At 42.5% G+C, this 20067-nt stretch overlaps 1 protein-coding gene across 2 annotated transcripts in view; it reads left to right on the top strand.

The window, feature by feature from the left end:
- The first annotated feature begins 5780 nt into the window (after nucleotides 1–5780).
- The window catches only part of GK5 (glycerol kinase 5), a 63390-nt gene continuing 49103 nt past the window's right edge, over nucleotides 5781–20067 (top strand). The window contains exons 1-3 of one of the 2 annotated variants that reach the window (XM_046644841.1): nucleotides 5781–6045; nucleotides 15867–15960; nucleotides 17738–17813. In XM_046644841.1, coding sequence (XP_046500797.1) covers nucleotides 5884–6045; nucleotides 15867–15960; nucleotides 17738–17813 — 332 coding nt within the window. In that variant the 5' untranslated portion in view covers nucleotides 5781–5883. The remainder of the gene's footprint in view (nucleotides 6046–15866; nucleotides 15961–17737; nucleotides 17814–20067) is intronic. The other variant, XM_046644850.1, reaches the window with a different exon arrangement.

Raw genomic sequence — 20067 nt, 5'->3', positions numbered from 1 at the left:
ATTCTGGTTTCAGCATCGAAAGTCCTGTATTTCAAGAAATTCCTTAGTCCGGGGCAAACTGGAACAGTTGGTCATCCTGGGAGGAGGGACAGTGACTAATTTCCTTGGAGGTAAGAGGGCATTGAGGTCTCTGGGCTCAGCCTTGAAGCTCATTTCCCTTTAGGGTATGACAGAAAATGGTGGCCTCACATATTTTCTGCTCCAGCCCTGAGGAACAGCATCTAAGTTTCTCGAGAGTGTGGGAGGCTGGTACAAAGAAGAGTGGTCCTGGGCCTGCTGTGGGAGGAGAAAGTATAAGTGACAGTGGTGGGGAAAGAGCCTGGAACAGCAGCCTCCGTGGCCAGCTCTGAGGCCAAGCCCAGAAGCTGAGGGGAAGCAGCACTGAGTCAGAGGAAGACTGAGGCCGCCAGGTGTTGGAGTTCAGGGCAGCAGTGGCCTCTGAACCCAGAACAATGGACTGATCAAAGTGCAAAGGGACAGACAAGGCAAAGGGACCTTCAGAGTTTCTGAGCCCTGTGCCCTGTAGCTCACATGCTCCTTTCCCTGGGGGCAGAACAGGGTGAGAACAGGGTGAGAGCGGAGAACAATGGAACCCGGAAGAAACACAGTGTCCTTTTGTTGCTCCAGCCCTCTCTTAGGCAACCCTCTGTCCAAGTTAGGGAAATCCGCCCTGGAATTTTAACCTGAGATCTTCATGTTTAGTTTATCCCAGACCCAACACCTGAGCTCACATGCCCGATTTTGTGTATATAGTCAAGTGCTGCTTAACAACGTTTTGGTCAATGAGGGGCCGCATACATGACTGTGGTCCCATAAAATTAATACCACATAGCCCAGGTGTGTGGTAGGCTATACCATCCAGGTTTGTGTAAGTACACTCTGCAATGTTTGCATGACAAGGAAATCACCTAACAACACATTTCTTAGAATGTGTCCCTGTCGTTAAGCAATATGTGACTTTATTAGCATCTTCTCAGGAAAACAGCATTCATCAACATCTTGAAGTTAAGACCAGAAACAGATTAAGAAACACTAGGCTAAGTGGTTACTAAGGTCTTTGTTTTCATATTCTATGATCCTTTGATAATACTCAAGGTAATTTATAAAGAAGATCATAACGGAAGTGGGTGTCAGGGTCCAAGAAGCCCAAGAACTATCACTTTGAGAAATATGCTAAATATTAATATCACAAAATACAAAACAGCTTTCTCTGTTGTGAAAGGGGATCTGTGATGGTTAATTTTACTTGTTAACTTGGCTATGCTAGTGGAGACACTTTATGGGTGCCCAGTTGTTTGGTCAAACTGTCTAGATGTTGCCTTGACGTATTTTTCAGATGTGATTTGTCGACAAAAATAATCCATAACCAATCTATAAATGAAAATTTGGGTGAGTTTATTCTGAGCTAAAATGTGAGAACCATGGCCCGGGGCCCTTCTTCCAGAAGGAAGAAAGGGCACCAAAGAAGTAGGGTGTACAGAGTGGTTATATACCCCCAAAGAGGATGTTTCACATATGATTGAAATGTCCTTTTACAATAGTCTCGAGACTGCTCTGTCAGCACAGTGATTGACGGACACAGCAGGTAGGTCTGCTGTCTCAGTGGACACAGCAGGGTGGCAGGTCTGCTGCCTCGAGCTGGGTGGTCACAGGTGAGCTGGGTGGTCAAAGGTGAGCACAGCAATCAGTTCCTAGCCTAAGGAAAGATGCTTATCCTTAAGGAAATGCCAATGTGGGGGGAAGTTGCACCTTTATCTTAAGGGCATTTGTTCTTGCCATAGTAAATGTTTAAAGCAGACATACAATGCATGCTTGATGGCCACGTTAGGCCCCTGTTGGAAAAAACAAAGTCAGGCCGAATTAGGTTTACACCAAATGGCTTCCTCTTATACTCCAATATATCCTATTGCTTGCCATTTCTGTTTGTCAGATTGTTGAAGCAAACAATCCATAACTAACCTATAAATCAAAATTGGGGTGGGTTTATTATGAGCCAGAGTGAGGATTATAACCCGGGAAGGCCTTGGAAGGCATTCTGGAGAAGCATAAGTTTCAGCACAGTCATATCTTTTTAGAAGGAAGAACATACATTAAACACACCCCAGATACATTTCCATCAAAATGTAAATGAGGTGTTCAGTTGCAAATTAGCAGGTCAACACAACCCTGATGTCAGGAAAGGGACTAATCCAGGTGTTATCAATAGGGCATTACCAATAGGGTGCAGGAGGGGAAGTATGCATTCTTACCTTTTATTTATTTATTTTTGGAAGATTAGCCCTGAGCTAACATCTGTGACCATCTTCCTCTACTTTATATGTGGGATGCCTGCCACAGCATGGCTTGACAAGTACTATATAGGTCCACACCAGGGATCAGAACCAGCTAACCCCGGGCTGCCAAAGTGGAATGTGCGAACTTATACCGCTGCACCACTAGGCCAGCCCCTGCACTCTTATCTTAAGAGTGCAGCCTTTTCTTTGATGGTTAAGCAGATGTACAATGTGACAAATAAAAATGGCAAGCAATAGGATATATTGGAGTATATGAGGAAGCCATTTTGTGTAAACCTAATTCGGCCTGACCTTGTCTTTCCAAAAGGGCCTGACTGAGGCCGTTGAGCATGCATTGTATATCTGCTTTAGATATTCCCTATAGCAAGAGCAAAGGCCCTTGAGATAAAGGTGCAACCCTCCCACACTGGCATTTTCTTAGGGATAAGCATCTTTCCTTAGGCTAGGAATTGATTGCTGTGCTCACCTGTGACCACTCAGCTGGAGACAATAGACTTGCCTCCTGCTACGCCCATCAAGATAGCAGACCCACTACCTGCTGTGTCCATCAAGCGCTGTGCCGATAGGGCAATCTTGTGACTATTGTGGGAGGGACATTTCAATCCTATGTGAAATGTCCTGTTTGGGGGTATATAACCACTCTGTATACCTCACTTCTTTGGTGCCCTTTCTTCCTTCGGGAAGAAAGGCCCCAGGCCATGTTCTTCAGATTTCAGATCAGAATAAACTCTCCCAAATTTTCATTTATAGATTGGTTATGGATTATTTTCGTCGACAAATGTATGTTTGAAAGGCCGTAAGTCAGACTTTTTAGCTCAAGCCGAATCAATCAGTTTTGAACTCGAATAGTTACCCCATATACATCAATGTGTGAAAATCTCTTGTCATGATTGACATTTAAATCAATATAATTGAATACAGCAAATTAATCTTCATAATGTTGGTGGGCCTCATCCAATCAGTTGAAGACCTTGAGAGCAAAGATTGAGGTTTCCTTAAGAAGAAAGAATTCTCCTTAAGTCTGCAACATAGGAACCTGCTTGAGCTTCCAGCCTGCTGCCCTGTAGAATTCAGATTCAAGACTAATGACAAATAAAAATGGCAAGCAATAGGATATATTGGAGTATATGAGGAAGCCATTTAATATAAACCTAATTCTGCCTGACTTTGTTTTTTCCAAAAGGGCCTGACTGTGGCTATTGAGCACGCATTGTATATCTGCTTAGATACTTCCTATGGCCAGAACAAAGGCCCTTGAGATAAAGGTGCAACTTCCCTCCCCCTCCCACATTGGCATTTCCTTAAGGATAAGCATCTTTCCTTAGGCTAGGAACTGATTGCTGTGCTCACCTTTGACCACCCAGCTCACCTGTGACCACTCAGCTGGAGACAACAGACCAGCCACCCTGCTGTGTTCACTGAGACAGCAGTCCTACCTGCTGTTTCATCAATTGCTCTGCTGACAGAGCAGTCTCCTGATTATTGTAAAAGGGACATTTCAATCCTATGTGAAACATCCTCTCTGGGGGTATATAACCACTCTGTACACTCCACTTCTTTGGTGCCCTTTCTTCCTTCGGGAAGAAAGGCCCCGGGCCATGGTCCTCAGATTTCAGCTCAGAATAAACTCACCCAAATTTTCATTTATAGATTGGTTATGGATTATTTTCGTCGACACTAACATCAACTTTCTCTGGAAATTTTAGCCTTCCAGCCTACCCCACAGATTTCTGGGAATTGCCAGCCCTCACAAGCATGTGAGCCAAATCCTTAAAATAAATCTCAATTTCTTTCTCTCTCTATCCTATTGGTTCTGTTTCTCTGGGGAACTCTGACCACTACACAACCCATTAGTCATTTATTTCAAATTACAACACATTATTAACATATATAGCCTCACCATGTGGTCACCACTGCTGAAAGCAGTCCTGAGGCCATTTGGAACACATGAGTACTATTGGATGGGGACAGGATATAAAGAGAAAAAAACATAGTCTTCCAGGTGTATGTTCCAAGCTTCAAATAATATAGCCAAAGAACCCAATTTGGTCAAATTGCCTGAAAGTGATACCAGCTCAACACAAGGTTGACATAAGGGAAGCCATATTGTAGAAAAGAAACCATACTGTAAGTTCGAATGACCTCTGATTAACTAGCCCAGACAATCGCTGTAGATTTTGTGGCCCCTCCCTGCTGCTTTAAGATGATAACTTATGTTCTTTTGAATTCTCCAGGAACGTGATGAACCCTGGGCAGAGAGCCTATGCTGATAGCCAACACCAATGACAACTGAAAGATCAGTATAGGGCGTTGTTCCGTCTCTGATGCACAGCCAGTAAAACAAAGGACTATCAGGAACTGGGACCAGATGTCTGCCCCACCCGGAGAGCAGCCCCATACATAACTGGCTTGTAGTCTTTGTTCTATAAGACGGCTCTTTCCGACAGTCAGCCATCTTCCCTCTTGCTAGCAAGCTGTGATGAAGAAATCCATTTTCTCCTCCCGCCTTGCATCCTGACTATGGGCATGTCTTGAGCTGGGCAGACGGCTCCCTTTGAGGGTAACAAAACTAAGTTGGTTACCACGACAATTTGGTCAAAAGAATGATTTGGTTCAAGATGAATATCCTTTTTAATAGATATACTACTATGCACTGTTAAACGTTTTCAAAAAAGCACATATCTGTTACTTTTATAAGTTTGCAAAAAGAAGATACAGAGAATATTTTCAGGCACTGGTTTCTTGGAGAGCTGGTGGTGGTGGAAAGGTGGCTGAAGGAGGTATGAACAACTCCCCACGCTCTACAGATCAGGACGCTCCCCTGGGAGCGGGACCACCCCAGGGAAAGGCCCGTGGGCTCGGGGCTCAAGGCTGGTGAAGAGGTGAACTAGAGCTGCAGGAATCTCCACATTTCCATAGACCTCCTTCCTGCCCCCTTTTGCCGGCGCCTGGAAGAGCCCTTGCCCTTTGGCCTCTCTGAGAGGCTTCCAGGTTCCTGAGAAGGAACCGCGGGGCTCGAGCGTGATGGTGAGAGCAGCCAGAGGCCCGGGAAGGCCTTAGCTCCTGTGTATTTTGTTCAGCAAGTATTTGTTGACGTTCATTATACGTGCACATTTTACCAGGTTTTCTGGGGAGATAAGTCTCGGGGGGAGACTCTCAGTTTATTAATAAATATTTTCAGCCGAATTTGCAACTTCTTTTCAGGTCGCTTTACTTTTCTTAAGAGAGTCATAAAACGTAACTGGGGTTACAAAAGCAGGCCCCGCCTCAGGGAACCTGGAGTCGAGAGGGAGAGGATTGCGGTCGCGCGCACGGTCGGAGCAGACCACGGCGGTCCTTTGGAGAGCCGGCTGTGTCGGGGGCCGGGACCCCGGGACCCCGCGCCCCCGCGGCAGCCAGCCGAGCGCGCGCCTCCTGGGGCTGCCGCGCCGCCGTGACGTCACGGCGCGGGGCGGGGCCGCTCCCGGATCTCGCGGGGGCGGGCCGGAGGCGGTGGCCGACGGGCGCGCTCGGCCGTGCGGCGCGGCCCTGGAGAGGCGTGGAGAGGCGCCGCTGGGCTGGCGGCGGCGGCGAGGCACGCGGAGTGGGAATGTCCGGGCTGTCCGGCAGCTCCGAACAGGGGAGCCCCGAGCGGAGCGCACCGCAGTCGCCACGCGTGGGCTTCGTGCTGGGGCTGGACGTGGGCAGCTCGGTGATCCGCTGCCACGTCTATGACCGCGCGGCGCGGATCTGCGGCTCCAGCGCGCAGAAGGTGACCGGGGAGCGGGCGTTGGGGCCGCGCGGGGCACCCGGGAGCGGGGCGCAGGGGGCGAGCTGGCCGTCCGCCTCCTCCGGCCCGGAAGCACCCACCTGCAGCCCTCGCGGGTCCCCGGTGCCGAGCGGCGTCCCCCTTCCCGCCGGGTCTCCGCTTTGCTCCCCGGGCAAGGCTGAACCTGCGGGCCCTCCCCGCCCGGGCCGAGGGCAGGAGGGGCAGCGTGTGTGATTGGGGACGGCTCCCTCGCTTCCTGCCACCTGGGGTTTGGCCTCCGGCCTTACCTGGGTGGGACTGCGGTGCCTCCCAGGGAGGGCCGGGCAGGCTGCGCGGATCCAGCCAGAGGGTGCTCTGTGACTTGCTTGCTTTTTCCCGCACTTTCTTGCTACAGCTCCAACCCCGTCTTTATTTACGTTTTGATCTTTAAGATCTTGATAGAATTTAACTTTATTGTCCATTCTTCAATTGTCATCCTTATTGACTGCTCAAAGTGCTGGTTCCTCACATGTGCCACTGATTTCTATGGATGTAGAAGCTATTGGAGAAGTTTTGAAGGCTGTATTGTCGTTACTTTTCTCCTTTTCATCTTGGAGAATTCATAAAAATATCTTTATTTCTGGTTTGAGACCTACCAAGTCGTTAGTTCTTGCTCTTAGTAAAGTCTCCCACAGATTGATATTCTTCTGTTCTCATTTTAATGAAGTGTTGATTTCTACACAATAGCCAGTGCAGCAAAAGGAAGATTTAGTGGATGTGGTGTTCTTACTTATTCTTCTTTCCGATACCAACATCTTTTTTATGTTAGCAGTGTTAAGGAGGACCACAGCTACTAGATTCCTAAACCATTCCCAGCAGCACTGGACTCCCCCTTTCTCCCGGCTCCCATCCCTCTTGCTACCCCCTTAAGAAGTGTTTTTCGACCTCAGCAGGTGCCCGGGAGCAGGTCCAGCCAGAGTGCGTGTGAGTAGTGACTGCTTTGAGCATTTGTTTTGAGGACAGGGCAGACTTGCATTCAGCCATCGGGAGCACGACAGTGAGCTAGGACTGCAGCGGCTCCCTGGTCCCTTCTCTGGCTCCCTGTGCAGAAACACCGCCCATCCCCCTCCCCACCCCCCCAGGCCTGCCCCAACCTGAAAGGACAGATGAAAGGTGGACACTGTCCTTCAGCCGCTGTGTGCTCCGTATGTTTTTCTGAGTCTTTATCACAACACAATGATACTTTTCACACAGTCTCCCTTATAATTCTGGACACAAAGTACTTTTGTTTTAAGCAGTGATTTTTTTTTTTTTTTAAATCGAGGTCATAATAGTTTATAACGTTATGAAATTTCAGTTGTACGTTGTCAGTCACCATATAAGTGCACCCCTTCACCCCTTGTGCCCACCCCGCAAACCTCTTTCCCTCTGGTAACCACTAATCTGTTCTCTTTGTCCATGTGTGTTTGTGTTCCACCTGTGAATGAAATCATACGGTGTTTGTCTTTGTCTGGCTTATTTCACTTAAGATAATACCCTCAAGGTCCATCCATATTGTTGGAAATGGGACGATTTTGCCTTTTTTTTTTTTATCGCTGAGTAGTATTCCATTGTATATACATACCACATCTTCTTTATCCAATCATCAGTCAATGGGCGCTTGTGTTGCTTCCACATTTTGGTTATTTGTGAATAATGCTGCAGTGAACATAGGGGTGCATAAGTCTCTTTGAATTGTTGATTTCAAGTTCTTTGGATAATACTCAGTAGTGGGATAGCTATGGTAATAGATATGGTATTTCTATTTTTAATTTTTTGAGAAATCTTCGTACTGTTTTCCATAGCGGCTGTACCAGTTTGCATTCCCACCAGCAGTGTATGAGGTTTCTTTTCTCCATAACCTCTCCCACATGTGTTATTTTTTGTTTTGGTGATTATAGCCGTTCTAATAGGTGTAAGGTGATATCTCAGTGTAGTGTTGATTTGCATTTCCCTGATAATTAGTGATGATGAACATCTTTTCATGTGCCTATTTGCCATCTGTATATCTTCTTTGGAAAAATGTTCATACCCTCTGCCCATTTTTTGATGGAGTTGTTTGTTTTTTTGTTGTTCAGTTGTGTGAGTTCTTTATATATTATGGAGATTCACTCCTTGTTGGATATATGATTTGCAAATATTTTCTCCCAGTTGGTGGGTTGTCTTTTTGTTTTGATCCTGAGCAGTAGTTTGTTTTTTTTTTTTTAAAGGAATTTGAAGTATCGGGAACCAAAAGGTGACAAAAATTGTTAGATACAAAGTTTCACAGTCGCTATATAATTTGGAGTGAGTCATTAGTTTTCTAAAAATGAGGGAAGAATCTCAAAGATGAATCAGGATTGCTATGACTAGCAGGAGACTGGAATGATTTGTTCAGACTCTGAGCTGTGGAGAAGGTGTCTGGGAAGATAACATGAGTAAATAAAAATACAGAAAGTCCTTGCCCTCGAAGGGTGAAGCGCTGGGTTAGGTTAAGGAGTTTCTAGCAGGGCCTCTCACACTGGTAGGAGTTGACCACAGTGCCTCTTAAAGCCTGGTTCCTGGGCTGCTGGGGTTGAAATAAAGACACTAAGCATTAGAAACTGTAGCAATATGGTAGAGTAATCTTATTTCTAATCACCTTAATAATGAAACATTTGGGATTTTTTGTGTGTAATTTTTTCCTAGAAAGTTGTTTTAATTGTGTGTTAAAAATTGTTGGTTCACAGTGAATTAGAAGTTTGACAAAAACAAACTGGCCTTTTTACTTCAGATTTCTTGAGTTCTTTGGGAAGGAGGGTCTTGTTGGCCTACACTGCTACTTAGCACCTGGCTTATTACCTCCTGGGTACAGAATAAATAACTGAATTGCATTTGATCAAAGTATTAGGAATTCAGTTTGCCTCATGGGGTCTGTGGGTTACATACAGAACTTCTGTTTATTTTCTCGAGAGAAAACCACACCTCTGCAAATATTATGATGGAAAGAATATATCATAGAAACTCAGAACCTCTTAGTTTTGTATTTGATTGATGTTGCCAAATAATAGCTTTAAAAAAAGAGGAAATGGAAAACTGAAAAGATCACCCTTTGGAGGCAAGAACAAAATGGGCTGTGTTGGTGTTTTAGTTAAAAGTGAAATCCTAAACGCGAGCCCTTACTTTCGGAGGCTGGTACTTGGCCTCTGAGAAGACTTCAGTCTTATTTCTGGTGGCATTCACTTTTTAACAGCCGAGATTTAGCCTTTTTTAATGATTTCTATTTTTTCAAAAATCTTTCTATGGACTCTTAAATATTCGTGTTATATGCTAGAATAGTATTCAGAGTTGGAAATCCCACATGTGAATATTTGATATTTTTAATTTTTAAAAATGGAGAAAGTTTATCGTGTTCCCCATTGGAACGTCATGCCATTGTGAGAAACCATGGAAGATAACGTCTTGGTTGGAAGAACAGGACAGAGAGGCCACTCCAAAGAAAGCAGTAGAATCTCTAATACTCTGTACCCTTTGTACGTTCTTGAAAAAATCTGCTTGTCTTTGTTTTGTTTTTAATCAAATTTTCTTCTTAGCTTTGATTATATTCTTGATCTAATTTTGGTTTGGTCTTACTTTAGTAGTGGAGCAGATTTCAGTCTTGTGACATGTTTGGGAGGGTGAACTGTCCATGGTGATGGAGCTGGGGATAGTGACCTTGGAGTGCCACTGTCGAGTCTGACGGTTTGTAGGTATGACGTGATGATGTCTACACTGAGTTTTTTGGGGTGAGGAAATGTTTGTTATAGTTGAGCCATTGCAGTCTGTGGTCATTAAAGTCTTGCATGGAAAGAACAGAAATGGTATTTGATAGAAGGGGAATAGATTATGTTAAATCTGTTTCTGATGAGCTCACATATCCCCCCATGTCACCCTCATGCTCCCCACGTTGTCGCTGTTTCCTCAGAGTTCCTTTTTATTCTTTATTTTGGCCTTGTCTTACATGTTAGCAATTTTCCTTAAACAGTGATGTTTGGTTGGTAATCTGTGCGGGTTTTCAGTACCGTGTCTTACCTGACTCAGCTGTATCTGGTATTTGCAGGTAAAGAACTCTGGCTCAACCCCTCCAGAGTATAGACCTCTTGCCTTCTGCCATGTTAGGGAGGAGCTGTGATCTAGCTGGAGAAGGGGAATTAGGGATCCTTATAAAGACTTTGAGCCAGTCCTGTGGTATTCAGTGCCATCTGGAATCCTAGCTATCGGAGATGCCTCTAATTTCCCGGGTTCTACCCTAGGATCTCTGCAGGGGTTGAACAGAGATGTGGTGGAGTCTGAGCAGGGAGTGAGTGCTCAGTTTTTCCTCTGCCCGGCCATGTATCACCCACCCACTCACTGTTCCTGGTAAAAACATTTGTTGAAACCTGGTCTGAGCCTGTTTGCTCTCTTCTCATTGTCCTTGTAAGTCTTTTTTTTTTCCTTTTTTTTTTTTTTTAACAAATCCTTCTTGTGATCTCAGAGTCTTTTTTAATTATTTTATTTATTTTTTTTTGAGGAAGACTAGCCCTGAGCTAACATCTGCTGCCAATCCTCCTCTTTTTGCTGAGGAAGACTGGCCCTGAGCTAACATCCATGCCCATCTTCTTCTACTTTATATGTGGGACACCTACCACAGCATGGCATGCCAAGCGGTGCCATGTCCGTACCTGGGATCCCAACCAGCCAACCCCGGGTTGCTGAGAAGCGGAATGTGCAAATTTAACCGCTGCGCCACTGGCCGGCCCTGCGTAAGACTTTTTAATGTTTTTATTTTAGTGGAGTCTTGAGAGGAATTGGAAATAAAACGCATATATTTAAGACTTTTTTTTTTTACACCAGGCACCATTATTTATTGCATGCCCTCAATGCATTGGCCTCAAACCAAATGCAGAATTAGATTACTATGCCTGACTAGTTGGTTCACTTTTTAAACAAATAAGTAGGCAGATAAAGGTGAATTAAGTAGAAGGGAAGGTGGAAATATACTCCAGGGAGAGGCTGGTGCCAGAGAGGGGAAACTGGTCAGAGCTGTCATTTTGAAAGCTTTAAGTAGCATAGGATCTTAAAGTGCCGAGGCAGCATTTTAACCTGAAGCCATAGGGTGTTTTGGTGTTTTTTTTGGTGAGCAGGATTTGCCTGAGCTAATATCTGTTGCCTGTCTTCCTCTGTTTTTCCCTGAGGAAGATTGTCCCTGAGATAACATCTGGGCCAGTCTTCCACTACTTGGTATGTGAGTTGCTGCCACAGCATGGCTGATGACGGGAGTAGGTCTGCACTGGGGGTTGGAACCAGTGAGCGTGGGCTGCAGAAGTGGAGACGAGAACTTTAACCACTCGGCCATGGGGCCAGCCCCCATAGGTTCTTTTAATTTATTTTATTTTTTAAATTAAAGTACAGTAAAATTGACTTTTTTGGTGAATAAATTCTGTGAGTTTTAGCACGTGTATAGGAGTAACCCAAAAAACTCTCTTGTGCTCCCCATTTGTGGTCATACCCGTCTCCCGCTCCTAACCTCTGGGAACCACTCATCTCTTTTCCATGACTATAGTTTCGTCTTTTTGAGAATGTCGTGTAAGTGGAACCATACAGTCTTTGGAGACTGGCTTTTTTCGGCATAATGCCTTTGGAATTCATCCATATTGTGTGTGTGTCCGTAGTTCATTCCGTATTTCTGAGTAGTATTCCATTATATGGATGTACATCATTCATTCACCCCTGTACATTTGGGTTGTTTTCAGTTTCTGGTGGTTTTGAATAGAGCTGCTATTGCATACAGCTTTTAAACATACGGCTGTACACATCTGTATACACATGTGAACATCTGTACTCACATGAAGTGAGTGTAAGTTTTCATTCCTCTAGGATAAATACCTAGGAGTGGGATTACTGGGTCATATGATAAGTGAATGTTTAACTTAACAACGAATTGTTAAACTTTTCCAGAGTGGCCGTACCATTTTGCATTCCCACCAACAACGTGTAAGAGTTCCATTTGTTCTTCATCCTCACCAACACTGGGTATTTAGTGTTTTTTATTTTATGCATCCTAATAGATGTAGTGGTGTCTCATTTTGGTTTGGATTTGCATTTCCCTAATGGCTAATGATGCTGCATATTTGATACCCATGTATTTTGTTTGGTGAAGTGCCCGTGCAAGTCTTTTGCCCATTTTTAAATTGAGTTGTTTGTTTTCTTACTGTTGAGTTTTGAGACTTCTTTCTATATCCTGGATGCAAGTCCTGTGTTGCATGTGATATTTGCAGATATTTTCAACCAGTCTTCAGTTTGTCTTTTCATTTTCCTAACAGTATCTTTTGCAAAGCAAAAGTTTCGAATTTTGCTGAAGTCCAATTTATCAATTTTTTTTCTGAACTGTACTTTTGGTGTCATGTCTAAGAACTCCTCACCTAACCCCAAGTTACAAAGATTTTCTCCTGTGTTTTCTTCTAAACATTTTAGTTTTACTTTTTACATTTAGATCTATGATCCATTTTGAGTTAATTTTTGTGTAAGATGTGAGGTTTAGGTTGAGGTTAATTTTTTTGCATATGGATGTCTAATTGTTCCACCTCTATTGAAAAAGCTGCCTTCTCTGCATTGAATTGTCTTGTACATTTGCCAAAAATCAGCTAGCCATATTTGTGTGGGTCTGTTTCTGGACTCTGTTATGTTCCATTGATCTGTTTGTTTTTATGCTAGTAGCACACTATTTTGTTTACTGTAGCTTCATAGGAAATCTTGAAATTGAGTAGTGTGATTCCTCCAGTTTTATTCTTTTTCGACATTGTCGTGGCTATTTTAGCTCTTTTGTCTTTGCATATGAATTTTAGAATTATCGTGTCTGTGTCTACAGAAAGTCCTGTGGGGGTTTCAATGTGGAGTTGTGGATGACGGTTCTTCTGGCACTTTAGAAATGTTGAGCCCCTTCCTCTTGGCCTTCATGGTTCTAATGAGAAAGCCACGGACATTCAAATCATTTTTCTGTGTAGGTAATGTGTCTGGCAGCTTTCAAATTTCTTTCTTCGTTTTTAGTTTTCAGCATTTTGATTATGCTAGATCTGGATGTGTAATGCTTTGGATTTATCCTGTTAGGAGTTTTCTGAGCTTCTCTAATATATAGATTTTAAATCTTTCGCTGAACTTGGGAAGTTTTTAGCACTATTACTTCTCCGAAGTCATTTTTTTCTGCACTGAACTCTTTTCTTTCTTCTTTAGGGACTCTGATGACATAAATGTTAGACCTTTTGTTCTTGTCCTACAGATTCCTGAGGCTTTGTTCATTTTTTTCCAATTTTTTTGTTTCTCTTGTTCAGATTAGATAATTTTTATTGATCTGTCTTCAAGTTTATTGACTTTCTTCTGTTATCTCCTTTCTGCTATTGGACCAATCCAGTTAGTTGTTTATTTTACTTATATATTTTTAATTGATTCTTTTCCAGCTTTATTGTGTATGACTGACACATGAAAATTATATATTTAAGGCATACAATGTGATGTTTTGATATGTGTATGCATTGTGAAATGATTACCACAGTCAAGCTAATTAACACATCCATCACCTCACTTGGTTACCCTGTGTGTGGGGTGTGTGTGTGTGTTCGTGTGCTGAGAACACTTGGGAACTACTTTCTTAGCAAATTTCCAGTGTACAGTACATTATTGTTAACTATAGTCTCCATGCTGTACACTAGGTCTCCAGAACTCACCTTATAACTGAAAATTTGTACCCTTTGACCAGCATCTCTCCATTTCCCCCACTCCCCTAATGATTGTTTTATTTATTTATTTATTTATTTATTTTTAAAGATTTTATTTTTTTCCTTTTTCTCCCCAAAGCCCCCCAGTACGTAGTTGTATATTCTTCGTTGTGGTTCTTCTAGTTGTGGCATGTGGGACGCTGCCTCAGCGTGCTTTGATGAGCAGTGCCATGTCCCCGCCAAGAATCCGAACCAACGAAACACTGGGCCACCTGCAGCGGAGCGTGCGAACTTAACCACTCAGCCACGGGGCCAGCCCCAATGATTGTATTTTTTAATTCTAAAGTTTTCTTTTCCTTATGTCTTTTATTTCTTTGCTGAGATTTTTCCATATGTTTCAGTGTTGTAATAGCTGCTTTAATGTCTTATCAGATAACTGTGTCATCTTAGAATTGGTATTTATTGAGAATCTTTTCCCATGTGAGTTGAGATTTTTCTGGTTCCTCATATACCTTTGTAATTTTGGTTTATATCCCGGATATTTTGAATATCATGTTATAAAACTCTGTGTCTTGTGTAAATCTTCTGACAAATGTTGATATATTTCTTTTAGCAGGCTGTTAATGTAATTGAGTTCAGGCTACAAATTCTGACCAGCCTTCTGCAGACTTGGGTTTCGATGTGAGGTCTGTTTTCAAAATCTCGGCAGTACCAGTTGGATCTGCTCTGAGGATGTGCCACCCAGTGGTTAGTTTGGGACCCTGGCAGTGGTTTATCCCTTGGTTCTGTCCTTAACCTCTTTTCTGTTCTGTTTAGGATTGCATCCACACATGTGCAGCTTCGAGGTGAGCCTGGGAGTTCATGTACAACTTTCTGGGCTAGCTTTCCCAAGCTCCTCCCTCTCTGAGGTCTTGGTACTTTTCCATCCCCTTTGGGTCCTCATGCCAGAAAACTGGAGCTTTCATGACCCTCTTCTGCCAGGCGCTTCCTATGCCCACATCCGGGACTAGGCAGCAGGAGCACAGAGAGAAAAAAAGTGGTGGGGGTTCATTTTACCCTCTTGGGCCCACAGCTCCTCTGATGGGAGGGGAAGTTTCACCTCCTTCAGTATTTTAGGTGCTTGTGGTTACTACTGCAGCCACCACTCTGGGAGAGCCTGGGTACAAAGGGAGATAAGGAGTGAAAAAAAGGAAAAATAGGGAATTTCTCTCATTGCCTTGGAGAGTTAGCCGAGATCTTCTCCTAGAGTTTCCTCTGTACTCTGATACCCGCTTCTGGTTTTTAGGCTACCTTGGGTTGCAGGCCTGGGGATACCAGAAGAAAAATGGGAAACTCACCACCAGTTTAGTGGTACTAGAATTCTTGTCTTTTTCCCCGGTCTGCTTGCCACCATATACTTTCTAGCGCCCACAAATAACTGCTGCCTGCATTCTGTCCAGGTGTTGTATCTGCATTCAGTGGGCGAAACAGGATGGAGTATGCTTGTTCCATGGTAATCTCAACGGGAACTTGGTACTTTATTTAATTTTCACTTTTTTTAAAGTCTTACTTTTTCTTATTACAAAAATAACACATCTTCATTGTAGACAACTTAGAAAATAAACGTAAAGATAAAATAAAAAGCTAAAATTTTCTATAAACTCATGAACTAAAGATGACTACTGTTGTTTGGTATACACTCCTTTTTTATTTCATATATGTATTTTTTTCCATTTTAACAGTAAGAATGAATTTGACAATAAATAAAGTCATGTTGTTAATTATTTTAACCAGTAATCTTTTTTTTTTTTTTTTTGGCTGGGAAAGATTAGCCCTGAGCCAACATCTGTTGCCAATCTTCCCCTCTCTTTTTTTCTCCCCAAAGCCCCAGTACATAGTTGTATGTTTTAGTTGTAAGTCCTTCTAGTTCTTCTATGTGAGCTGCCACCGCAGCATGGCTGCTGACAGATGAGTGGTGTGGTTCTCAACTGGGAACCAAACCCAGGTTGCTGAAGTGGAGCATGCTGGACTTTAACCGCCAGGCTGTCAGGGCTGGTTCTTAACCAGTATTCTTCAGGCTCAGATGCTATTGACTTGATCTAATGTTGTTTTCACAAAATCTTTTCTTTTCCTAAATAGGTAGAAAATCTTTATCCTCACACTGGCTGGGTTGAAATTGATCCTGATGTTCTCTGGGTTCAATTTGTTGCTGTAATAAAAGAATCTGTCAAAGGTAATTGGAATTATTAAAAAAAATAGCAAAGTATATTTTGTTTGTAGTAAGACTTTTCCTTAGGCGTCTGTAGAATTTTTATACTGTTATACTAAATTACAGTTATTTACTAAGTATAAATTATAATTATACTTTTTATTGTATATAGTATAATTATAGAATTATACTAAATTATAATTATACATACGGTATTTTATTGGGGTCACAGTTTCCCAGTGTTTTTCAGGGGACATTTGTGGTTTACATTGAGCCACCTTGTCAAGGAAAGGTAACAGCAGCTCTGTCCTCTGCTTTAGGTCTTTTGCACCCAGTATAAAGGTTCCCTCTCCTTCATTCCAGATTGTAGCTAGTGCGATTTGATTGCCTGCTGTGTACAAAATACCAGAGGATTATAAGCGAAGTTACAGCACACGGTTCCTGCTCTCAGGAGTTTATAACTGAGTTACCTTTATTATAAAGTAAATTTCTGTTTTGTTTTGTCTTTTTCTGCATGACCTCTTGATGCAAAGTGCCCTCCTGGCTGCAGCCATGGTCTGAAATCTTAGCTCTTAAAGAACGTTTTCAGTGCAACTGTCTTTAAGAGCATGGCGAAAGATGACTTGTAAATGTAAAATCTAAAAGGTCTTTTATTTCATTTTTCTGGCTGAATTGCTCTCCTTCTCACCTTTTTGTTTGAAATATTTCAAAACCTATAAAAAAAAAAAGTTGCAAGAATAACCCTTATAACTCCTATGAGTTTCAAACGTTTTGCAATGTTTATTTACCATCCTCTGCAGACTTTTTTTTGGCCTACACATTTGAGGGTTGGTTGTAGCATAATAACATTACTCCAGTACTTCAGCATTATCTCAAAGAAAAGGAGTATTCTCCTATAATAAGCACAATGCAGTTATCACACAAGAAATTTAACATTAATACAGTAGTATTTTCTAGTACTTAGACTTCAATGTTCCCCTCTTATCTCAGTTATTAATAACTTTTGTTTCAATCCACAATCCAGCCCAAGATGAGGCGTTGCATTTAGCAGTGAGTCTGTTTAGTTTCCTTTGATCTAGAGCATATTCTTTGTGACATCGACAGTTTTCAAAAGTACAGACCAGTTTAGTAGACTGTCCCTCAATTGGGGTTGTCTGATTATTTACCCATGATTAGATTCAGGTTAAATATTTTTGGAAGGAGTACTGCACACGGGCCGATGTGTCTTCCTCAGTGCTCAAGTTGAAGTTGTCATTAATTTGCCCTGTGGGATAAATTGCTTTTTAAAAGAATATCACAAAAAACACTTGGATTGCTATATTTCAAGAAATCTGCATCAAAAAAATCCATGTTTCTATTTGCATGCTAGCATGTTTGTGTGGAAAATAAGATCTGAGATTCAATAATTGTGCTACTTTCCCTGGCAATTTTCCTTGACTGCCATCAACCAGCTTCTGTTATGGTTGACCATTACTTAAATTAAGATCCAGTCTTTTAGTATTATCGGGAAGAAAATACTATATGGCTTACTTTGAGTAGTGTTTGTTTTTTTCTAACATTTAAAGCAGTAAGGCCATTTTGTTACTGTTAGACTATGACCTTTTTTCCCTTTAAGTAAAAAACTACTACAAAATCATCTTAGTAATGCTTTATTTATTAGCCCCAATTGTGTTATTAAAATGCTAAACCCAGATATTTTTCTTCAAGATTATATTAAACGATTTCTTTTCCATAGTGTAATATTATAAAGAAAAACTTCACTGGCTTTTAAACCTGTGTTTTTATCTATCTTTATTTTTAGCTGCAGGAATAGAGATGAATCAAATTGTTGGTCTTGGCATTTCAACACAGAGAGCAACTTTTATTACATGGGACAAGTAAGTGCATTGTGTGATAAGCACTCTGTTGTTGGGTTCATACCACAGTGAATACACTGCTGTTAAATCTGTTTGGGGAGTTTTAAATGTGTGAATTAAGGACAGTTTTGCTTGGGTAAGAGGGATGAAAGTGGGCCTCCTTTCTGGGTTGTTAAAGTATGCTGCCTGCCTGTCATTTGGGCTTGGCTTACATAAAACAGTAACAATAAAACGTCTGTTGCTGTCATTAATATTCTTCATTCCTTTCTCTTGGTGAGTTAGCTTTTCAAATAAGCATGGACTGAAGATCTGAAAAATTAACTTAAACCTAAAAAGAATCAGGGAGCCTAACATTTCAGAAGCACAATATTTTGGGTATAGTTTATATTTTCAGTCTACTCCAAATGTAATATTTAAATACATACAGCATATGAATTGTGTATACACTAAACAGTTATAATGTCATAATAGCTCCCATATAGTGAATACCTTTGATACTTCAGTTACCATTATCCGTACAAACAAACCTGTTCTTTGGGTATTATGTCTGTTTTTACAGAGAAAGAACCTGAGGCTCAGAGAAATAAGTAAGTTGCTTAGGGTCACTCAGTTAATAAATGGAGCGAAGATTCCGAGTTATCTTTTTATTCCTAAAGCTCATGCTCTTTCCCCCATATTGCCTTCAACAGGTGTTTCTTGCTTTAAAAACAGCAACAAAAACACTGTAAAATATGTCTGTTAGAAAGCACCAGACTCCAAAGGGCATCTTGAGCTTGGGGCAGTGGGGAAGAAAAGTCGGGGCACAGAGTGTGGGGTTAAGTCTAAGAAATGTAATTCTGGTGAATTCACAAGGACTTGGTCTTTAATTCAGTATTAGGGAAGAGGAAGAAGTTTAAATTTACTGGTATTTCTGGCCTTGATGTTTGGGAGAATATGATAGAAATTCCTGAGAATGTAGGAGGAGGAGCGAGTTAGGTGGTGATGGGGTGGGTCAAAGAGAACCTGATAGGGTGTTTGGTTTTGCACCTGTGAGTGTGGAGATAGCCCACAGGTGGTTGGAACATTGGTAGTCTGGTTAGACTGAGGCTGTTTCCTCCAGATAGGTACTCTTTCTTTCAGGGCATCATGCATCTTAGGTCGATGCCGGCATCTGTAGTCCTCCTGCGGCCCCCCCAAGCCCCCTCCCAGTGCCTTGGGCACACCAAGTCTTTTTTTTTTTTTTCCTTTTTCTCCCCAAAGCCCCCCCGGTACATAGTTGTGTATTCTTAGTTATGGATTCTTCTAGTTGTCGCATGTGGGACGCCGCCTCACCGTGGTTTGATGAGCAGTGCCATGTCCATGCCCAGGGTTCAAACTGATGAAACACTGGGTCGCCTGCAGCCGAGCGCGTGAACTTAACCACTCGGCCACAGGGCCAGCCCCACAACAAGTCTTAAGTAGGTAATACATTTGTCAGTTGAAGGAATAAATGAATTAAAGAAATCTTTGTAGATCAATGTTTCTTTTTTTTTTTTAAAGAATGTTTACTTTTGGGGCTGGCCCCGTGGCTGAGTGGTTAAGTTCTCACGCTGTGCTTCAGCAGCCCAGGGTTTCACTGGTTCGAATCCTGAGTGCAGACATGGCACTGCTTGTCAAGCCATGCTGGGGCAGCGTCCCACATGCTGTAACTAGAGGAACTGACAACTAAAGGTGCACAGCTGTGTACTGGGGTCTTTGCGGAGAAAAAGGAAAAATAAAATCTTAAAAAAAGAAGAATGTTTGCTTTTTTTTTTATATGTGGATGCCTGCCACATCATGGCTTGGCAAGTGGTGCATAGGTCCACACCTGGGATCTGAACCGGCGAACTCTGGGTTGCTGAAGCGGAGCATGTGAACTTAACTGCTGCGCCACCAGGCCGGCCCCTAGATCAGTGTTTCTAAACAGTGGCACTGTTGACATTTTGGGCCAGATCACTTTTTGTTGTTGGGGGCTGTCCTAGGCATTGTAGGATGTTTAGCAGCTCGCTGGCCCCTACACACTGCATACTAGCAGCACTCCACCCCCTGAGTTGTAACAACTGAAAGTGTCTCCAGCTTTGCCAGATGTCCCCTGGAGAGCAGAAGTGCCCCCAGCTGAGAACATTGACGTAGACGCGGTCTTGGAAAGTAGATGTGTTCTCTGGTAGAGATTATATAGAGAGATGAGAAGAAGGTTTAGGATTTGGACAATGAGGTTTTTCCCCCCAAATTTAAAGGGAGTCAGAGAGCAAAACCTGGCAAAACGGGACCAAGATGA

The sequence above is a fragment of the Equus quagga genome, chromosome 1 (genome assembly GCF_021613505.1).
Source record: "Equus quagga isolate Etosha38 chromosome 1, UCLA_HA_Equagga_1.0, whole genome shotgun sequence".
NCBI lineage: Eukaryota > Metazoa > Chordata > Mammalia > Perissodactyla > Equidae > Equus > Equus quagga.
This window is presented reverse-complemented; position numbering and strand designations above follow the sequence as displayed.